This window comes from Panthera uncia (genome assembly GCF_023721935.1).
Source record: "Panthera uncia isolate 11264 chromosome B3 unlocalized genomic scaffold, Puncia_PCG_1.0 HiC_scaffold_1, whole genome shotgun sequence".
Classification (NCBI taxonomy): Eukaryota; Metazoa; Chordata; class Mammalia; order Carnivora; family Felidae; genus Panthera; species Panthera uncia.
This window is the reverse complement of record NW_026057582.1, coordinates 40,946,164-40,967,345: the sequence shown is the minus strand read 5'-3', so window position 1 is coordinate 40,967,345 and position 21,182 is coordinate 40,946,164. Positions and strand designations below refer to the sequence as shown.

The window sequence follows — 21,182 nt, the reverse complement described above, 5'->3', positions numbered from 1 at the left end:
GAGTGAATGGTTAATGTAGATAGGGATATATGGAGCTCATCATACTATTCTTTGTACTTTTGTGTCTGTCTGAAATTTTACATAGTAGTTTTTAAAAAATCAAGTAAATCTAGGTCATGATAATTTTATTTATCTTGAGTATCATGGAAACTATAGTAATAAACAGCCACATTTTTAGTATTTTCATGTGAAGACAGTGTACAGTTTTAGGCCATTTGCTTTTGATGTAATTACTGATAAAAGATTTATGTCTGCCTTGTTGCTATGTGTTTTCTATATGTCCTAGGTCTTTTTATTTTATTCTACTATTTCTCTCTATTGCCTCCTTTATATAAAATAGATACTAATGTTATTCTCTTGTTTCTTTCACTATACATTTTGAGTTGTTTTCTGAGTGATTGCCCCAGGGATTACAATTAACATCTTAATTTAAAACAATCTAGTTTGGATCAGTACCCCCAATTTAATTTCAATAGGATTCAAAAGCTTTGTTCCAGTATAACTCCTTCCCTTCCTCTTTTTTTTCTGCTGCTGTTGTAATACATAGTACATCTTTATACATTATAAACCCATCTATAAAGCTTTATAATTATTGCTTTATACAGTTGTTGAAATAAGATAGAAAAAAAGTTAGGAACAAAAATTCATTTTATATTGTTTTTACATTTACCTATATAGTTAACTTTTACCAGTACTCTTTACTTCTTCATATGTATTTGACTTAGTTTCTAGTGTCCTTTTATTTGACCCTGAGAGACTCTCTTTAGTAGGTCCTAAATACTAAAGGGAAATCTGCTAGTGATGAATTCTCTGTTTTGTTTACCTAGGAATGTCTTAATTTATCCTTTACTTTTTTTCAGTACGGTTGACATACAATATTATATTAATTTTTGGTATACAGCATAGTGATTCAGCAGCTCTGTATGTTATGCTGTGCTAACCACAAGGGTAACTATGGTCTGTCATACAGTGCTACTACAATACTATTGTAATATTATAATATTCCCCAAGCTGTACCTTTCATCTCCCTGACTTAGTAATTCCATAATTGAAAGCCTGTACATTTCCCTCCCTTTTACACCTTTTTGCCCATTCCCCTGGCTCCCTCCCGTCTGGCAACCACCAGTGTGTTCCCTGTATTGATGGGTTTGTTTCTTCTTTGTTTATTTGTTTTGTTTTTTAGATTCCACATACAAATGAAATCATATGGTATTTGTCTTTCTCTGACTTACTTCATTTAAAAGAATACCTTCTAGGTCCACCCACGTTGTTGCAAATGGCAAGATCTCATTCTTTTTTATGGCTGAGCAATATTCTAATATTCCATCTTCTTTATGCATTCATCTGTCGATGGACACTTAGGTTGCTTCCATATCTTGGGTATTATGCACTGTAGTAAACACAGGGGTACATATATCTTTTTGAATTAGAGTTGTTATTGTTGTTTTTCCTTTTGGTAAATACCAGTAGTGGAATTACTGGACTATATGGTATTTCTACTTTTAATTTTTTAAGGAACCTTCATATTGTTTTCCACAGTGATTGTACCAATTTACATTCCCACTAACAGTGTCCAAGGGTTTCTTTTTCTCCATGTCCTTGCCAATACTTTTTATTTCTTGTCTTTTTGATACTCACCATTTTGACTGGTGTAAGGTAATAATTTCATTTTGGTTTGCATTTTCATGATGATTAGCAATGTTGAGCATCTTTTCATGTGTTTGTTGGCTATATGTATGTGTTCCTTGGAAAAGTGTCTGTTCAGGTCTTCTGCTTATTTTTTTAGTCAGATTGTTTTTTTGGTGTTGAGTTATATAGATTATTTACATATTTTGGATATTAGCCACTTACCAGATATATCATTTGCAAATACCTTCTCCTATCCAGTAGGTTGCCTTTTCATTTAGTTGATGGTTTCCTTCACTGTGCAGAAGTTTTTTATTTTAGTGTAGCCCCAATAGTTTATTTTTGCTTTTGTTTCCCTTGCCTAAGGAGACATACCTAGAAAAATGTTGCTAAGGTCAACATCAACCATATTACTGCCAATGTTTTCTTTTAGGAGTTTTATGGTGTTAGGTCTCATGTTTAGGTCTTTAATCCATTTTGAGTTTATTTTTGTGCATGGTATAAGAAAGTGGTGCAGTTTCTTTTTTCTGTTTTTTGCATGCAGCTGTCCAGTTTTTCCAGCACTGTTTATTAAAGAAAGTGTCTTCTCCCCCATTTGTATATTCTTACCTCTTTTATCATAGATTAATTGACTATATAAAAGTATGGGCTTATTTCTGGGCTCTCCATTCTATTCCATTGATCTATGTGTTTATTTCTCCTTTACTATTGAAGGGTAGTTTTGCTGGATATAGAATTTTTGCTTGACATTCTTTTTCTTTCAGTGCTTTGAATATGTCAACTCTGCCTTCTGGACTGCAGTGGTTTCTGATACAAAGTCAGCTGTTAATCTTATTGAAGAACCTCTGTATATGATGAGTTATTTTTCTCTTTCTGCTTTCAAGATTCTCCCTCTGTCTTAGGCATGTGACAGTTTGACTCTGATGTATCTTGGTGTGGATCTCTTTGAGTTTATCTTATGTGAAGTTTCTTGAGCTTCTTGGATGAATGGATTAATATTTATTAAATTTGGGGTTTTTTTTGTCATTATTTCTTTATAGAGTTAAATAGTACACATAACCTTTCTCTTCTCTTAGGACTATGTTGTTTGTTGGTATGCTTGATAGTATCTCATAGATATCTGAGGCTCTTAATTTTTCTTCATTCTTTTTCTTCCCCCCCTGTTTCTTAGATTGGATAATCTCTGCCTATCTTCAGGTTCGCTAATTCTTTTTCTGCCTACTCAAACAAATATGCTGTTTGGTCCCTCTAGTGAATTTTACATTTTAGTTTTTGTATTTTTCAACTCAGAATTTCTGTTTAGGTTTTTATTTCTTTGTTTAAAATAGTTTCTATCTCTTTATTGATATTCTTTATTTGGTACGATTTCATTCTTATACTTCCCTTTAATTCTTTGAATATAATTTTCCTTTAGTAATAGCTAATATATAGTCCTTGCCTAGGAAGTCCAATATTTGTGATTTCTCAAGAACAGTTTCTGTTAACTATGTTTTTTCCTGTGTACGAGCTATACTTTTTTGTTTCTTTGTGTGTCTCATAACTTTTTGTTGAAAATTGGACATTTCAAATAATACAGTGTGGCAACTCTGAAAATCAGATTCTTCTATCCCCTAGCAATTGTTGTTGCTGTTTTTATTGCAGTTTGTTTAGTGACGAGTTCTGTAAAGCTTGTGGTCTTTGTCATGTGTGGTGGTTCTCTATTTGGTGAGCTAAGTCTGCTAATGATTAGAAAGAGACTTCCTTAACTACCTTGAACCTGTAAGTCTCCCTCTGAGTATCAAGGGGCTCTGTGTGCGTGTGCGTGTATGTGTATGCACACGTGCACACACGCATGGATACACAACATGTGTGAATGCATACATGTGGTATTGGGGCACACCTTCAGTGCTCTGGCACAGAGTCTCAAGGTCAGCCTGACATAAGAGATTAGGCTTTTCTCAGAGCGTGCTTGGGCATTCATGGAGGCCTATATATGCACATGGCCTTCTGGATCCCCAGTTAGGGCTTTTCAAAGCTCCACCATAGATACCCTATACCCCCGAGTTTTAGTCTATTGGCATTCCTTGTTTACCTCAACTGCTATAGCCACCTTGGGCAGCTAAGATGTTAAACAGTTGCTACTATTTTCAAAAATTGACCTGGCATTAGGGCTTCTCACTGAACTAGCTCTGAGTCTGGGAAAATAAATCCTGTGAATGGCACTTTTTGAGGAGCTCCAAACCTGTTCTGCCCTTTTGAGTGGTGGTTAGGCTGTTGTTTTTCACAGCTAGAGGGGTGATAAAGCTGATTTTCAAGGCCACCACAGAGTTAAGGAAAGGGTCTTAGAATGAAGCATAAATGCCATAAAAAATGCCATAAAGCTTGCTGTTCTTACCGAGAGTCAGCCGTTTTCTTGATGAAATGTTCCTTGAGTTGTTGCAAGCCTTTGTTTAATTTCCAGAGTTCTGAAAAAGCTGATTTTGACCATTTTTGTCTGTGTTCTCTTTGCTTTTATGGAGGAGTGGTCTCTTAGAGGTTCGTACTCTACCCTGCTGCTCTTTTCCTACTAAACCAGTCTGGTCTGAGTAATTTTGTGTCTTGTGATTTTCTGTGTTTCATATGTTTAATCACTTGACTGATTAATTTCATTTTACTATTTAATGGAACACCATTTACCATTTAATGGAACTGTATAACTAAGAATGCATCAAAGATTTATGTCTTCAAATGTTTGCTGAATTTATGACAATTTAGGAAACTCTATTTTTAAATCTTTCATAGCATTGACACTCTCTCCTCTCAAAGATTTCCTTCCTGTGAAGAACTAGGAGCAGCTAAATTGACTGTGCAGAGGTCTGATGATTTTCTTCATGATCCTGGCCAAAAGAGGAAAGAAACAAATGGCACAGTCCAGGTAAAGTGGGAACAAGATATTAAAATTGATGAGGAATAGAAAGGTAAAAATTATGAAGAAATATAAAAGTTATCAGGACAGAAAGCAAGCAGAAGGATGAAGACAACGCACTGAAAAAGATAGGCCAGCCCCGGCTTTTCTCTTTACAAAACTTTTCCAGAAGCCCTAAGTGATGTCTACTTATAGCCCTTTGCCAGGAATGCTACATGGCCACTGCTAGCTTTCCACCTTCTGTTGGAGAGGGCAAAAGGGAGAAAGAGAACTGTGAATGACCTTTGTTTTTCTGGTCCAAAGTGTGTGGCATGCTTACCTAGTGCCAACTTGCTCTTACTTTGTTTTTGCTTTCTTTCCCAGATACAACTTTTATTGGCCACTGGACTGCCCAGCACTTCTATAGACTTACCAGCCCTATTTCACTTAACATTCACATTAATACTTCCAAATGGAAAGAAACCTTAATTACCAATTTTATTTTTTAATTTTAATTTTTAATTACAGTATAGTTGACATTCAATATTATATTAGTTTCAGGAGTACAATATAGTGGCTCAACAAATAGACATTATGAAATGCTAACCATAAGTGTAGTTACTTATGCCAAGTACTTGTTTTATAGCTCTTGAGTTTGACACATGGAGTCCTTAGACTGTATTGGCATAGTGTATGGCCCCAACTATAGCAAGAGCTCTTGCTTGCATTAAAATAATTAGTATGAACTTTATATAGTAACATGTTTGCCTTTTTCCTTTAAGCCAGAAGAGTCTCTGATTATGTCAAGACTTGCTGATCTTCCACAGAATTCCATTAAGCTTCAAACAACCAATAACAGATCTGTCTTGAAAGATGCTGAGAAGATTTTGAGAGGAGTACAAAACAATAAAAAAGTCCTTGAAGAAAACCTGGAAGCTATTATTCGTGCAAAGGATGGAGCTGCCATGTATTCATTTATCAATGCTCTATCTACTAACAGGTAAGACAGGGTGTTGGCATCCCAAGATTATTTGTGAAACTGCCAGTTTCTTAAGTTTTTTCTATGCATTTCATTTTGCTTAATGTGTTTCAGTGTTTTGAAAAGGTTCTTTATTTCCTTTGATGATGTGGACTCATTATAAAGTTGGTATTTAGATATCTAGCTGTTGCTATTACTTTTTACAGATGTGAAATTTTCCCTTTTTTTTCTTTCTTTGGTATATATCTTTTGGGACCTATTCAAGCATCCTTCAAACATTTGGTGAAAACTAATAACGTTGCTTTTTTTTTTTTTCCAAATGAAGCCTATTGGGCTACACAGTAGATTCAAAACTAGATAAGAGATCTGATCTCGGCTCTATTCTTAGAATATTAAATGCTAATTTAAGACCATTATTTTTTCTCTTTTATAGAGAGATGTTAGAGAAGATCCGCATCAGAAAGACAGTAGATGAGTGGATTAAGACTATTTCTGCAGAAATTCAGGTAGGTTTTGGAAAAAACAGAATTAGGTGAATTCTCAGATAATTTCCAAGTATCATACTTACTCTCAAAATATTCCTTATATAGAAGTCTGCTTATAATTTTTAATTTCATTGTTACTCTTTACTTAGTAATGAGTCTCATTTCACTTATTAGCAAGTGCTTTTTCTCGTAAATTATATAGCTCTTATCTGGAAAATTGTTGGACAATCACGAAAATATGAGCAATTTGAAAGAAAATTTAGCAAAAGCATTTAGAAATAAAAAAGTATACTTACAAAAACATTTCGAGACCGCAGATGTAGAAGCATTGACTTGACAAAGTAAAAACACCAAAGTTATTTAAAGGGAAAATACTACACAAGATTTCTTAGGTTTCTAAGTTTACAGGAGTCAGTTCCAGATGAAAAAGGCCCTACTTTCTCACCTCCCAAAGCTCACAGTGTATTTTCAGACATTAGCACTGCAAAAATCAATTAGAGCTTGTTTTCATTAGAGGCTAAGTAATTTAAAGGAAATTTTTAAAATTTTAAATATTTGAGGGGGCATAAGTAGACAAGGTAATCCTGTTATTTTCATCTTGGGGTGCAAAGTGTTTTTTTCTGACTGTAAGATGTGTGTATATGCTTACTCACAATGGTAGCAAGATGAAGTGTCAGTTCGGTTTCCACAGCAATAAATGCTAAAACGTATTTATAAAGTTTGTTGTTTAAGAATGTATATCTCTAATGTTATGAAGCAATGATATTATCTATATGATGCACAAAAAAAATTGAACTAATAGAAGATTAGGAGATTAGTTTTAGCTGTGTAGACAGCTAGCAATGTATGTTATACTAATACTGTGAATTCATTACAAAGTATGTTCAAATCTTCAAGTGATTTTAGTTTATAAATACTTATTTCAGAGTTGTATTACGAAGTTGTTTACTTTTTTGAAGTTTATTTTTTAAATTTAACTCTTTGAACATTTACTATAGTCCTATGGTTCAAACATCAAAAAATGTAAGATTTGTAATGAAAAGCTGCCTTCCTACTCTTGTACCTCATCTATTTTTCATCCCCCCGCTCCATAAGGCACCAGTCTTTTTGGTTTTCCTTATTCTTCCAGAGAGTTTTTATTCATATATAAGGCAATATAATTAATTTATAAAGCATTTAAATCTGCTAAATTATATTTTTATAATAGAAAATAAATTCTAATACTTTAGATGTGAAACCACTTCTTGGATAGATTTTAAGTAATTTGAATTTTGGTTATGTTAAGGATGAACTGTCAAGAAAAGATTATGAACAAAAGAGATTTGATCAGAAGAATCAAAGGACCAAGAAAGTTCAGAATATGAGTAAAGATGTTAAAACTAACATACAAGACAAAACGGCAAACAATTCTATAATTCAAAGAAAACATTCTCAGAAACAAAAAGAGGAGCATTTTAGAAATCCACTCATGAGGAACATTCCTGCTTCAAACTTACAGAAAGAGAGAAAAGAAGTAAGATCCTACTCTGATTTTGTGACATGAATATTGCATTATAATTGATCATTTCCTTTAAGCTATAAATAATAAAGCAAATATTAAAATGCAACTAAAAATATGAAAGACTATATAAATGTAAACTATCTTTAAACTATTGATATTTAGATTTTGGATATTCATAATGTGGAAAAGCAGTGCACAAAATACATAGTTCCCTCCTTCTTAGATCTCACACTTAGAATCATAGTATTTTAGTTATAGCAGGTATATCTAGAGATCATCTGGTCCAAACATTAGATTCTCTAGTTTGTGGTACTAAAAATTAGGTTTCATCTTTGTATGTATTTATATGAATATACATATTTTTTGTTTATTTTTCAGTTTAACAAATATGTCTAGTGCCTAGTGGTTGTGAGGTATGATATTCAGTGCTACAGAGGGAACGTTTTTGGCTGCTGTAATTAGACTGTAACTTTCTTAATGCCAAACATGGATTGTTGGGCACATTAATAAGGCATCTAATTCAATGCTTAGCACCTAGTAGATCTAATTTAGTAAATGCTACCTTATTGTGGCATTTAGATTATGATTGAAGACAGGATTAGGAATGTAGAAAATCACTTAAAGACATGATTTATGTTATCTTATTGTGATTGAATGTATATATTTATACTTATATAAAATGTATTTAAACCTTAGTTTTTGGTGCTGAAAATATGCTTAGTAGTATAAGAACCTTTATGATTTTTGAGTGGATGGTTTTAACCCTGAAATGTTAAAGCTATAGTGTGAAAACTATACACAGAATTTAAGAGCCATTTAAAGTAGAGGACTTTTCTGACCTGGTCATTCTTATTATAATACGAAAGTGACAAAAGAAAGCTTTAGAAAAATGAGATGTGTTTGATAACCATTTTTTTGGTGAGTCGAATAACTTTGTGTACTTAGGGATTTTTAAAAGCAACCACAGTGATACAAGATGAGGATTATATGTTACAAATTTATGGAAAACCAATTTATCAGGGCCATCGCAGCACTCTTAAAAAAGGACCGTATCTCCGATTTAATTCTCCATCTCCTAAGTCCAAACCCCAGAGACCAAAAGTAATAGAACAAGTTAAAGGTAAGGAACCTCATTTTTTTGTGGTAAACTTCATTTTTTATTTTATCAGTTTAATACGTAAAGTTAGTTTTTTCTTTTTTTATCATTCCTAAATACAGTTCAAATTATATAATGCTTAGGGATGGAAAACAATTCCTTCTAAGAGAGTAAGAAGAAATAGACCAGTTCAAGGCATAAAATACAAATAAGTGGGAAAAAGTGTAGATCAGATTCAAGTCACAAGATAGGAGTAAGTGGGACAAGACAGGATTAAGTGGTAGCTTCATATAAAGCATGATAAAATTTGCATTTATGGGATGATGTCTTGAACAATTTAAATTATAATCTAGGGAAAGTAGACATTTCCTTGAAGGCATTGTTCTATCCCGTTCTTTCTGAAAGAAGAATAGCAGCTGTCTATTATCATAAAAGTGCTTATCGGCATTTTTGCAGTTTTCTTTATTCTCAAAGAACTTTAGGTAGTAAAGGTGAAAAAAAAGGTTTTAGTACTTTTGTATACCACCAAAAAGAACTTCAAAGGTGCCTCGATGGCTCAGTCAGTTAAGTATCTGACTCTTGATTTCCACTGAGGTCATGATCTCGTGGTTTGTGGGATCACACCCTATGTTGGGCTCTGTGCTGCACTGACGGAGCGGAGACTGCTTGGGACACTCTCTCTCTCTCTCTCTCTCTCTCTCTCTTTCTCTTTCTCTCTTTTGCCGCCTCTTTTCATACACTAACTCTCTGTCTCACAATAAATAAACTTAAAAAAAAATTCACTTACTACTGTATGTTTTGACTCACATCTGCCATTTCACTAGTGTATTTAAACATAACTCTTCATTAAACATTGAGTCTGTTGACTTTGGTTACATTTTGAAGTGCCTCAGCTTGTACTTTAGCAGCCAGTAAGCGACTTCAACAATATGCAGTATGATAACTAGTGGATACCAGCTCAGTTTTGTTTCTTACCCTTTCTGGAAGTTGGAGCTGTGGCTTTGCTTTAGTTTTCTGTTCCTTTCATTTCTAAAGGTTAGGTGATCATATATAGGGTGTCAGTTTATCTAGAAATCCTACTGGTGTTATTTAGTAAAGCATATAGCTTATGGATGATATTTACCCTATTTCCTCTTCTTTATTGGGACTTTGCTATTAACTTATATTTGGGCTTTTGAAAGCCATTGCAAAAAGTAACTTGAAGTCTTAAAATACTTAAAATTCCAAAAATAATTTTATTAAGTTACCCTTTTAATGGTAGAAGTGACTGAACCTGTAGAAACATGCTTATCTGCGGGTCTTGCTGTCTGTTATTTTCTCTACCTGGACAGCTTATCCCTCAGAAATGTGCATGGCTTACTCCTGCAGTTCTTTGGATCTCCCCTCTGAGATGTTAGCTCTTCAGAGAGGTCTACCCTGACCATCCTATCCAAAATCGATCTCCTGTACCTCTATGTACCCTTGCCCTGCCTTATTGTTCTTCATAATTGCACTTTTCACAATCTGATGTTATATATATTTTTTTCTTTTTATTTTTTTAAATCTTTACATTTTTTTAATGTTTATTTATTTTTGAGAGAGAGAGAGAGAGAGACAGAGTGTGAGCAGAGGAGGGGCAGAGAGAGAGGGAGACACAGAATCTGAAGCAGGCTCCAGGCTCCGAGCTGTCAGCACAGAGCCCGACGCGGGGCTCAAACTCACGAACCACGAGATCATGACCTGAGATGAAGTTGGATGCTCAACCGACTGAGCCACCCAGGAGCCCCTTTTTCCTTTTGCTTTTTATATGCTACTGCTGCTCCTCTTCTTCTTCTTCTTCTTCTTCTTCTTCTCTGAGTGTAGCTAACACACAATGTTACGTTAGTTTTAGGTGTACAACATGGTGATTTGACAAGTGTATACATTATGCTATGTTCACAAGTGTAGCTACCATCTGTCCTGTTACATCTCAGTGATAGTACCATTGACTATATTCCTTATGTTCTGCCTTTTATTCCCCTGAGTTATTTGTTCCATTACTGGAAGACTGTATTTCCCATTCCCCTTCACTCATTTTGTCCAACCCCCTGTCCACCTCCTCTCTGGAAACTATCAGTGTATTCTCTGTGTTATTATGTGTCTGATTCTGTTTTTTGTTTATGTGTTTGTTTTTAGACTCTGCTTATGAGTGAAATCATATGGTATTTGTCTTTCTCATTCTGAGATATTTCACTTAAAACAATACCCTCTAGGGGCGCCTGGGTGGCTCAGTCGGTTGGGCGTCCGACTTCGGCCCAGGTCATGATCTCACGTCTGTGAGTTCGAGCCCCGCGTCGGGCTCTGTGCTGACAGTGCAGAGCCTGGAGCCTGTTTCAGATTCTGTGTCTCCCTCTCTCTCTGACCCTCCCCCATTCATGCTCTGTCTCTCTCTGTCTCAAAAATAAATAAACGTTAAAAAAAACAAAAACAAAAAACAATACCCTCTAGGTCCATCCATGTTTTCTCAAATAGCACAAACTCATCCCTTTTTTATGGCTGCATAATATTCCACTATATATATATACATATATATATGTATATATATATACACATACACACACACACACACACACACACCCCACACCCCACATCTTTTTTACCCACTTGTTTATCAGTGGACACTTGAGTTGCTTCTGTATCTTGGCTATTGTAAATAATGGTGCAGTAAATACAGGAGTACATTTGTCTTTTTGAATTAGTGTTTTTGTTTTCTTTGGATAAAATATACAGTAGTGGAATTATTGGATCATATGGTATTTCTATTTTTTAAATTTCTGAGAAAACTGCATACTGTTTTCCGCAGTGGCTGTACTAGTTTACATTCCCACCGACAGTGCGTGAGGGGTCCTTTTTCTCCACATTTACTTGTTACTTCTTGTGTTTTTATTTTAGCCATCTCACAGGTGTAAGGTGATAATCTTGTTCTAGTTTTGATTTGCATTTCCCTGATGATATTGGCATCTTTTCATGTGTTTATTGGCCACCTGTATGCCTTCTTTAGGAAAATGTCTGATTTTATATTTTTATTTGCTTATCGATTGTTTTCCTTACTAGACTGTAAACTCAGTGAGTACGTTTGGTTTATTCATTACTCTATTTCCTGTGTCTGGGGCAATGCCTAACATATAAAATGCTGAAAAAATTTTAAATGAACGTTCAAGAAAAATATTCATTTAATTGAATAAATGAATACTAGACAACAGAATGAAAAAATATAGATGTGGTACTAAAATGTTTCTTCCTAGGATCATAAATCTATGTTTAACAGTCCAGATGCATAAAATTACTCCCATATTAAAAGAAAAAAGGTAGTAATGTCAGGAGTTTATTTAGAAAATAGTTTATTTTCCTTTATACTTTTACTTTTCTTCACTTTCCTCAGGTTCTGTAGAAATCAGACAAATTTCTAATTTTTTAAGAAATCAGGATTTAGGGGTGCCTGGCTGGCTCAGTTGGAACAGCATGGGACTCATGATTTCAGGGTCGTGAGTTCAAGCCTCAGGATGAGTGTAGGGATTACTAAAAAAACAACAACAACAACAACAAAAAAAAAACTTAAAAAAAAGAACTCAGGATTTAATGTCGATAGATTTTCATACATAGGAATAGAAAAAGTGTATAATGATATTGACTCCTATAAGATTTTAATAGGTATATAATTTGATTATCTGTACATAATTTCAAAGGTTAAAGGCTGGTTATTCAGAATTATGTCATGAGTAAAGATGTAATGAGAAGATGAAAAAAAATCCAATTCCAAATATGATCATTAACTTTTTTGTACCCATAAGGGAAAATATGTAATGGGTTAAATAAATAATACAGTCTGAATATTCTGAATCTTTTACTCAACATTTTTTTCCTAGTCATTGAATCTATCTTGTCATAGTAGTTGAAGAAGTTATTACCTATATTCATTGGTTCAGAAACCATGGCCTGCGAGTCAGCTGCCTGTTCTTTTTTTTGTTTTTTTTTTTAAAGTTTATTTATTTTTGAGAGAGAGAGACAGAGCACCAGCTGGGGAAGGGCAGAGAGAGAGACACAGAATCTGAAGCAGGCTCCACGCTCTAGGCTGTCAGCACAGAGCCCAACACGGACTCAAAACTCATGAACCATGAGATCTTGATGTGAGCCAAAGTCAGACGCTTAACCAACTGAGCCACCCAGGCACCCCCAGCTGCCTGTTCTTATAAATAGTATTGGAAATAGCCACACATTTATTTGTGCATTGCCTATGACTGCTTTCATGCTGTAGTGGCAGAATTGACATGTAGCTGAGACTGTATGGCTCATGAGACTAAAATGTTTACTGTCTGGCCATTTAAGAAAAAGGTTTTGCCAACCCCTGGTTTATATGTTACTTCTATTTGGGAGCCTTGTAACTTTATTATATAGAAGGAGATCTTTCTGTAAAGATCTGTATTTCTAGCTGGCTGGATAGTATATGTTCGAACAATATTTTAAAGTATCTGCCATTGATAATTATTATAGGCACTAAAGTAAAGTCAGTAAGAACACAAACTGACTTTTATGCAATGAAACCTGTGAAAATGGATTCTAAATCGCAACACTCCATTCCTATGATGCTGCCTCCTGGTGATCAGCATTACTTGTTCAGCCCAAGCAGAGAAATGCCTACTCTTTCAGGTACACTGGAAGGTCACCTAATTCCTATGGCTATTCTTTTAGGTAAGTCCCAACAAAATACACAGGGTAAATTTTAAATTCTTATCAACAGTGGCAGAACTTTCAAAATGACGTGATAGTCCCTTGCCTTTTCATCTATGTGTTGTATCTGTGGGTAGGGCCTCAGAATGTGTCTTATTTTGTATAATAGCAGTCTCTGAAATAATGGGCTCTCACCAAAGTTTCATTCACAGGAAACATTCCTTTGCTATTTTATAGTACATTGCTATAGATGAAACAAAGCAATAAAATGTTTAGATATGTTCTAGATATTCATAATAATTAAAGAATTCAAACATTCTAAGTAGTTCAGTGTCATGTGTTAGGTGAAGTACTTTAAAGTAAGTTTTATGTACTTTTCAACTAGGCTGTGGTAAGTAAAAATTGTGTGGTTGTGTCTCCTAGGCCAATAGTTGGTTATTTACCTATCTGAGGTCTCTCAGACTCATGACTGTAAAAATTTAACACATCATTTTTGCTCCCACACTAACTCTTAAAATATAGTTAGCAGTTTTTTTTCTTTTGGTGTCCTTGCTATTCTTTCTTAATTTTGTTGAATGATTTAAATATGGACATTTTCCAACATAAGAGGGAATTTTTCATTTATGATATTATGGGTTAGTGACATGTCACCTTGGTAGCTGTGCCTGTTCAAACATGCCTTCTGTTAATGTAGTAGCTAATCCTTGCTGTGTGCCAGCTATAGACGTAAGCACTTTATATATACCAATTTATTTAATCTACCCTGTAAAACCCATGGTAATATACCAGTTTTATAGATGAAGGAACCAAGGCACAGAGAAATTAAGTAATTTGTCAAAGGCCACATAACTTGAGTGGAGCTGGGATTCAAACCCAGTCAGTCTGGCTTTATAAAGAGTCTACGCTTCTAAAGAATGTACTGTATTGTCCCTCTTTACTTTGAAATGTAGGAAATAAGTGGAACTTTTGAAGTGAAAGCTAAGTTTCTGACAGCTGTGATAACTACCAAATAGTGGGTATATGTGCTATTTATTGGTAGTCAATCACTAGTATTTTATTGTTGGTTTTATTTCTGTCCATGGTTGCTCTATGAAGATTTGAGAATAAAAGTAATCCGATGTAATGCACTACATATTACTCGTAGCTCTGTCACTTATAAACAGGTATGACCTTTGACCAATTCTGTTGTTTCTAAACCTATTTCTTCAACTGTGAAATGTGGATAACATGAACACCTCCTAGGCTTATTTTGAGGGCCAGATAGTGTATGTGAAGTGTCTGGCACATATGGGTGCCTGGTAAATGTGAGTCACTGCTGAAGGGAAGCCATGGTGAGTATGTTGACGGTGATGATAATAGAAGGAGAGATGACTGCAGTTAGCACTCGGTTTTTAGATGAGAATTCAGCCATAAACATCCAGGTTACGTATTTGATTTTACCCTTTATTTCTGAAATGGTCGACGCATCTCTTCCCCAAACTCTTTAGGACAAACCCAAAGTAATAGTGATTCCATGCCACCCACTGGAGTAATTGTAAACAAGCCACACCCTGTAACAGTGACTACTTCTATTCCTCCATCATCTCGAAAAACGGAAACTGGAGTAAAGAAACCTAACATTGCAGTTATAGAAATGAAGTCAGAAAAAAAGGATCCTCCTCAGCTTACCGTACAGGTATGCCAGGGTGCACGAATAGACAATTTTTTTTTTTAATTTTTTTTTAACATTTATTTATTTTTGAGACAGAGAGAGACAGAGCATGAACGGGGGAGGGTCAGAGAGAGGGAGACACAGAATCTGAAACAGGCTCCAGGCTCTGAGCTGTCAGCACAGAGCCCGACGCGGGGCTCGAACCCACGGACCGTGAGATCATGACCTGAGCCAAAGTCGGCCACTTAACCGACTGAGCCACCCAGGCGCCCCATGAATAGACAATTTTAAGGGAAGAAAATTTAGCACTTAAAATCTGTTACATTGCTTCATGAAAAATTTGCTTTCATCATGGGCCTTTTGTTCTTTAAAACTATGATATTAACATGATATCTCGATCCTTGTTCTACATGATTTAAGCTACTTGTTCTAAACTAGTGATTCATATCCAGGTGACATGATGATATTCCAAAGGGAACAGTTCACGAGTGTATTATAATTAATTTTAAAAGAATGAGTATGACTTTAAATATATACAAGATTTGAATGAATAGAAAGGGAACTTATATGTTAAGATTAATTATTCAAGTTTCCATTCTTCCTAAGTTAATATATAATTTAAGTCAAATTGTAATTTTAAAAAGCCCCATCACAAGGCATGAGTTTTATTTTTTTGTCTGTTTTTTTTAGTTTGAACTTAAGGGTCATTTTGATGTTTGATATTATTTAATGATTCGATATATTATTTTATTTGATATTACTTAATGATTATGTAATGACTTGATACTATTTAATGACTTAAGATTTAAGGATCATTTTGATATTTGAACCTGTATAACGAAGTATTTCAGATAATAGCTTTGGTTATTTAAAAAAGAGAGGCTCTGGGTGGCTCAGTCAGCTATGTGTCCTCTTTTTTTTTTTTAATTTTTATTTAATTTATTTTTTAAATTTACATCCAAGTTTGTTAGCATATATGTGTCCAACTCTTGATCTTGGCTCGGGTCATGATCTCATAGTTCGTGGGATCTAGCCCTGCGTCAAATAAATAGATAAATAAACTTAAAAAAATAAAAAAAAATTTAAAAAAAGAGTCTAGTCTGTGGTAGATACTTCATGTATCAGTGGGCAATAGGATTCTTGTAAGCAGAATATTTTATAATTAGTTAACAATGTGGAAAATAGATCAGTTTAAGACTCTAACCTCTTACTGTATGGCACATGAATTCTAAATAGGCAATAGGTGAAAGTATAACTGTAAAACATAAAAACAACAAAATTAGAAGATAATTGCATGGAATTTTTATCAAGGCTAAAGTTAAGTCTGAATATGAGAAAAGAAAACCTACATATGATAAAAGAATAGATTTGAATCTATAAAATCTAAAACTGAAGTTAATGTAAAAAATTCCGATACAAAAAGGAAAACTACAGTGAGAATAGATGAAAGGAATATGCTAGAAAGGATCAATTTTTAAATCTGAAAACTTGCATAAATTAATAAGAAAGCAGTTGCAAATCTGGAAGTATTCAAAGAACATAAATACAGAAAAGGAAATACAGTTTATAACCAAGAAAATGAGTAATTTCAATCTTTCTGGTCACCAAGATAATGCAAATTAAAATAACAATGATATACTTCCATTTAAAAACTTATTACTTAAACAATTATATTATTTAATTGGACAAAGCGGTAAAACATAATTATGTTTTTGATGACATTAATTTTTTAATGTTTATTTTTGAGAGAAAGAGACAGAGAATGTGTGTAGGGGAGACACAGAGAGAGAGGGAGATACAGAATCTGAAGCAGGCTCCAGGCTTCAAGCTGTCAGCAGAGAGCCCCAGGCGGGGCTCAAACTCACGAACCATGAGATCATGACTTGAGCCAAGACCTGAGCCAACTCGGCTGCTTAACCAACTGAGCCACCCAGGCACCCCTGTTTTTGATGACATTAACTAGAACTTGTTTGGGTTGCATTTTGGCATTAATTACCAAGACTTTTAAATATTTATGGTTAGTGACTCCGGAATTTAATCTAGTCTCTGTCTATCTAGCATAATGAAATAATTCAAAGCTTAGGGGTAAAAAAACCCTGTATGTATGAAGAAGTTTTTTATGGTGATATGTATAATAGTGGAAATACTAGTAATATCTTAAATGTTTGCCAACAGAAAAGTGGTTAAATAATTAAGGCATGTATATTTGTTGAAATTCACAGTTATTTAAAATATAATTATGAGCTGGGTGGCTCAGTCAGTTAAGTGTCCAACTCTTGATTTTAGTTCGGGTCATCATCTCACAGTTTGTGGTTTTGAGCCCCACAATGGGCTCTGCACTAACAGTGCAGAGCCTTCTTGGGATTGTCTCTCTCCCTCTCTCTCAGTCCCACCCCAACTTGTGCTTGCAGTCTCTTTCTCTCTCAAAAATAAAAAAATTAACTTAAAAAATATATAATTATGAAGATTCTTACGGAATCAAGAAAGGTGCTTATGACTTTAATTACAATGAGAAATCAGAAATGAAATTATTTTGGGGACACCTGGATGGCTCAGTTGGTTAATCGTCCAACTTTTGGCTCAGGTCATTATTTCACAGTTCATGAATTTGAGCTCTGCAGGGGCCGGCTTCAGATCCTCTGTCCCCCTCTCTGCCCCTCCCCTGCTTGTGCTCTTTCCCTCTCTCTCAAAAATAAACAAACATTAAAAAAAAAAAAAGAAATGAAACTATGTTAGATTTTAGCCATACATGAGTACATAGTAAAAAGATAAAAGGAAGAGTGAAAATAATTTAAGGTGTTAGGATTTTGAAGGTGGCTCAGTCAGTTAAACATCTGACTCTTGATTTCAGCTCAGGTCGTAATCTTACAGTTCATGAGTCCAAGCCCCATGTTAAGCTCTGCGCTGACAGCATGGAGCCTGCTTGGGATTCTCTGTTTCCCTCTCTCTCTGCCCCTTTCCTGCTTGCTCTCTCTCTCTCTCTCAAAAATAAACATTAAAAAAATAAAGATAGTAGGATTTTGTGTGTTCCCCTTTATTTTCTAAATTTTGTAAAATATGCTTTCATAACTCAAAAAATTTGTCATCCATTGACTTCACAATAAAAAGTATATGTTATTAATGTATAGATTGACAAATATTTGAGTCAAAGTGATAAACTGGATGTTATGTTCCGTTTCAGGTGTTACCCAATGTGGATATTGATAGCATTTCGAATGGTAGTGCTGATGTCGACTCATCTCTGACTAGTCCCAAAGAAGCATGTCCTCCTCTGAAAACCTGGATACAGGTATTCAGAAATTTATCTTCTAGTTTTGAGTAATATCTGACTATGGAGTTTAATATTATTCCATGAAAAGTCTCCCATTATAATTATAATCTATTATAATAATTTCGGTTTTAAGGAAAGGATTCAAAATTAATCTGGAATTGCTGATGAACTTGAAAAAGGAAGTTGGTTTTAAGATCCTTGTGTTTATAAACACTGTGAAAGTGATAATCCTTAGTGTAACTTTTTATGTGTAACTTAAGTTGTAAGACTCTCATATATGAATAGAGGATTTCTATCTCTTTGGAGAAGAAACTTGATTTAAACAAGGAATTAAATTATAGGTTCCTGAATGTGAATTCATAGTCACGTTTGGAGTTCATGATTTGGGATGTTGCTTTTTCAATATAGTGTTGGTACGATGCAAAAATTGGCATTTCTCCCTAGTATTTATTTGCTATTGAATAATGAAGCTCTAACTTTACTATACAGTGAAATAATACTGTAATTTCCCCCAGCTTTCATCTATTGTAAGCAAATGTCATCAAGGATACAATTTTAAGGAGAGGGAGAACACCAACAATTTTTCACGATCCGAAATAGTAAAATAGAACTGACCCTAAATGGCAATTATGCCTAATTGAATTTTTTCATCAGTGATTTTTTTCACCAGATGTTTATTAAAACATATGATTACAAATAATTTTTTCGACTGTTTATCATTCTGCTCTCAGGAAGGAGCTAATATGGTTTTGGGGACTGGATTATATCAAGTGAAGCCTAGAGGCTAAATTTGTAAAATAACTATCTTTCTAATTTATTTGATTCTGTATCTGTCTTTTTGTGAATGTGTATATATGTGTACTTATATATCTAACATATAAACACTTTGTTTAACTCTAGGAGAGAAATTACAATCCTATCAACTTTATCAATTGACTTAAATTGCATTGTTGGTGGAGTCATTGACAGAAACTTATATTTAATTTTTGATAGCTATTGAGATGAAATTTGATGGCTTGAGGACTATCTTGAATTTCATTTACTTAATGAAATCAATTCTAAACAGGATATTAAAATTTAAAAATAGGACCATGAAATGACAAGTTTATGTTGTGGGTAGAAATATGATAAATTATATATGAATTAAAAATATATTAAGCACAACAAAATCTTTTCAAAAATGTTTTCTTAGAATTCAGAATTTATGAAGGTAGATGAAGAAGAGGTGAAGTTTCCAGGAACGAACTTTGATGAAGTAATTGATATCATACAGGTAACAAAGCTTAGAAACCATGAGAAATTATTTTTCTACCAGCATTCTTTTACATGATTATCTTTTCTTTAAAGACTATTATTATTATTTTTTAGGGCAGTTTTAGGTTCACTAAAACTGCAAAAATAAGAGGGAAGTACAGAGATTTCCCATATACCTTCTACCCCCACACATGCATAGACTCCCCTGCTATTAACATCCCCCACTAGAGTGGAACATTTGTTAAAATTGATGAACCTACACTGACACATCTTAATCACTCAAAGTCCATAGTTTACCCTAGAGTTTACTCTTGATGATGTATGTATATTCATGGGCTTGAACAAATGTATCCGTCATTATAGTATCATACAGAGTATTTTCACTGCCCTAAAATCCTTTGTGTTCTACCTGTTCCTTCCTTCCTGACTCATGTCCAATCCTTGGCAACCACTGATCTTTTTATTGTCTCCATAGTTTTGCCTTTTCCAGAATGTCATATACTTAGAATCATATGGTGTGTAGCCTTTTTAGATTGTCCTCTTTTACTTGGTAATATGCATGTAAGCTTCCTCCATGTTTTCATGACTTAGTAGCTTATTTCTTTTTAGTTTTGAATAATATTCCATTGTTTGTATATATCACATTTATTTACCTGTTCACCTACTAAAGGACATCTTGGTTGCTTCTAAGTTTTGGCAGTTATGCATAAAGCTGCTATAAACATCTGTGTGCAGATTTTTGTGTGGACATAAGTTTTCAACTCCTTTGGGTAAATATTAGGGAGGATGATTGCTGGATTGTATGGTAAAAGTATGTTCAGATTTATAAGAAGCCACTAAACTGTTTGCCAAAGTAGCTGTACCATTTTCCTGTACCAGCACCTGTACCATTTCCCACCAGCACCTGCGCATCCTTGTCAGCATTTGATGCTGTCAGTATTCTGGATTTTGGCCAGATTTTATGTAGTGGTATTTCATTGTGGTTTTAATTTGTATTCTCTGATGACATATGATGTGGAGCACCTTTTCATATGCTTATTTTCCATCTGCATATCTTCTTTGATGAGTGCTATTTTCAAAATTGGGTTGTTTTCTTATTGTTGAGTTTTAAGAGTTCTTTGTATATTTTGAATAAGAGTTCTTTATCAGATTTGTCCTTTGGCAAATATTTTCTCCTAGTTTGCAGTTTGTCTTCTTATTCTCTTGATGTTGTCTTTCACAGAGCAGAAGTTTTTAATTTGAATGAAGTCCAGCTGATTTTTTCTTTCATGGATCACCCCTTTGGTGGCATATCTAAAAAGTCATTGCTATACCTGCAGTTATCTCATTTTTCTCCTATGTTCTCTTCTAGGACTTTTATAGTTTTGTGTTTTACAATTAGTCTAGGATCCATTTTGAGTTAATTTTTGTGGAAAGTATAAAGTCTGTGTCTATATTCATTTTTTTTCCCTGTAGGTGTCCAGTTGTTCAGTATTATTTGTTGAAAAGACTATCCTTGCTCCATTGTATTGCCTTTGCTCCTTTGTCAAAGATCGGTTGACTATACTTATGTGGTTCTATTTTTGGGCTCTCTATTCTGTTCCATTCTTCTCTTTGACTGTTCTTTCATCAATACCACACTCTCCTGATTACTACTGATTTAAATTTTTTTTTTCAACGTTTTTTATTTATTTTTGGGACAGAGAGAGAGACAGAGCATGAACGGGGGAGGGGCAGAGAGAGAGGGAGACACAGAATCGGAAACAGGCTCCAGGCTCCGAGCCATCAGCC

General features: G+C 34.3%; 1 protein-coding gene across 9 annotated transcripts in view; it reads left to right on the top strand.

The window, feature by feature from the left end:
• Positions 1–21,182, top strand: part of KIAA0586 (KIAA0586 ortholog) — a 113,097-nt gene that overhangs the window by 20,773 nt on the left and 71,142 nt on the right. For 7 of the 9 annotated variants that reach the window (XM_049612677.1, XM_049612679.1, XM_049612673.1 and 4 more), the window contains 9 exons: positions 4,387–4,519; positions 5,272–5,489; positions 5,902–5,974; positions 7,239–7,466; positions 8,400–8,574; positions 13,060–13,257; positions 14,724–14,911; positions 18,069–18,176; positions 19,351–19,431. In XM_049612677.1, coding sequence (XP_049468634.1) covers positions 4,387–4,519; positions 5,272–5,489; positions 5,902–5,974; positions 7,239–7,466; positions 8,400–8,574; positions 13,060–13,257; positions 14,724–14,911; positions 18,069–18,176; positions 19,351–19,431 — 1,402 coding nt within the window. The remainder of the gene's footprint in view (positions 1–4,386; positions 4,520–5,271; positions 5,490–5,901; positions 5,975–7,238; positions 7,467–8,399; positions 8,575–13,059; positions 13,258–14,723; positions 14,912–18,068; positions 18,177–19,350; positions 19,432–21,182) is intronic. The other 2 variants (XM_049612674.1, XM_049612672.1) reach the window with 1 other exon arrangement.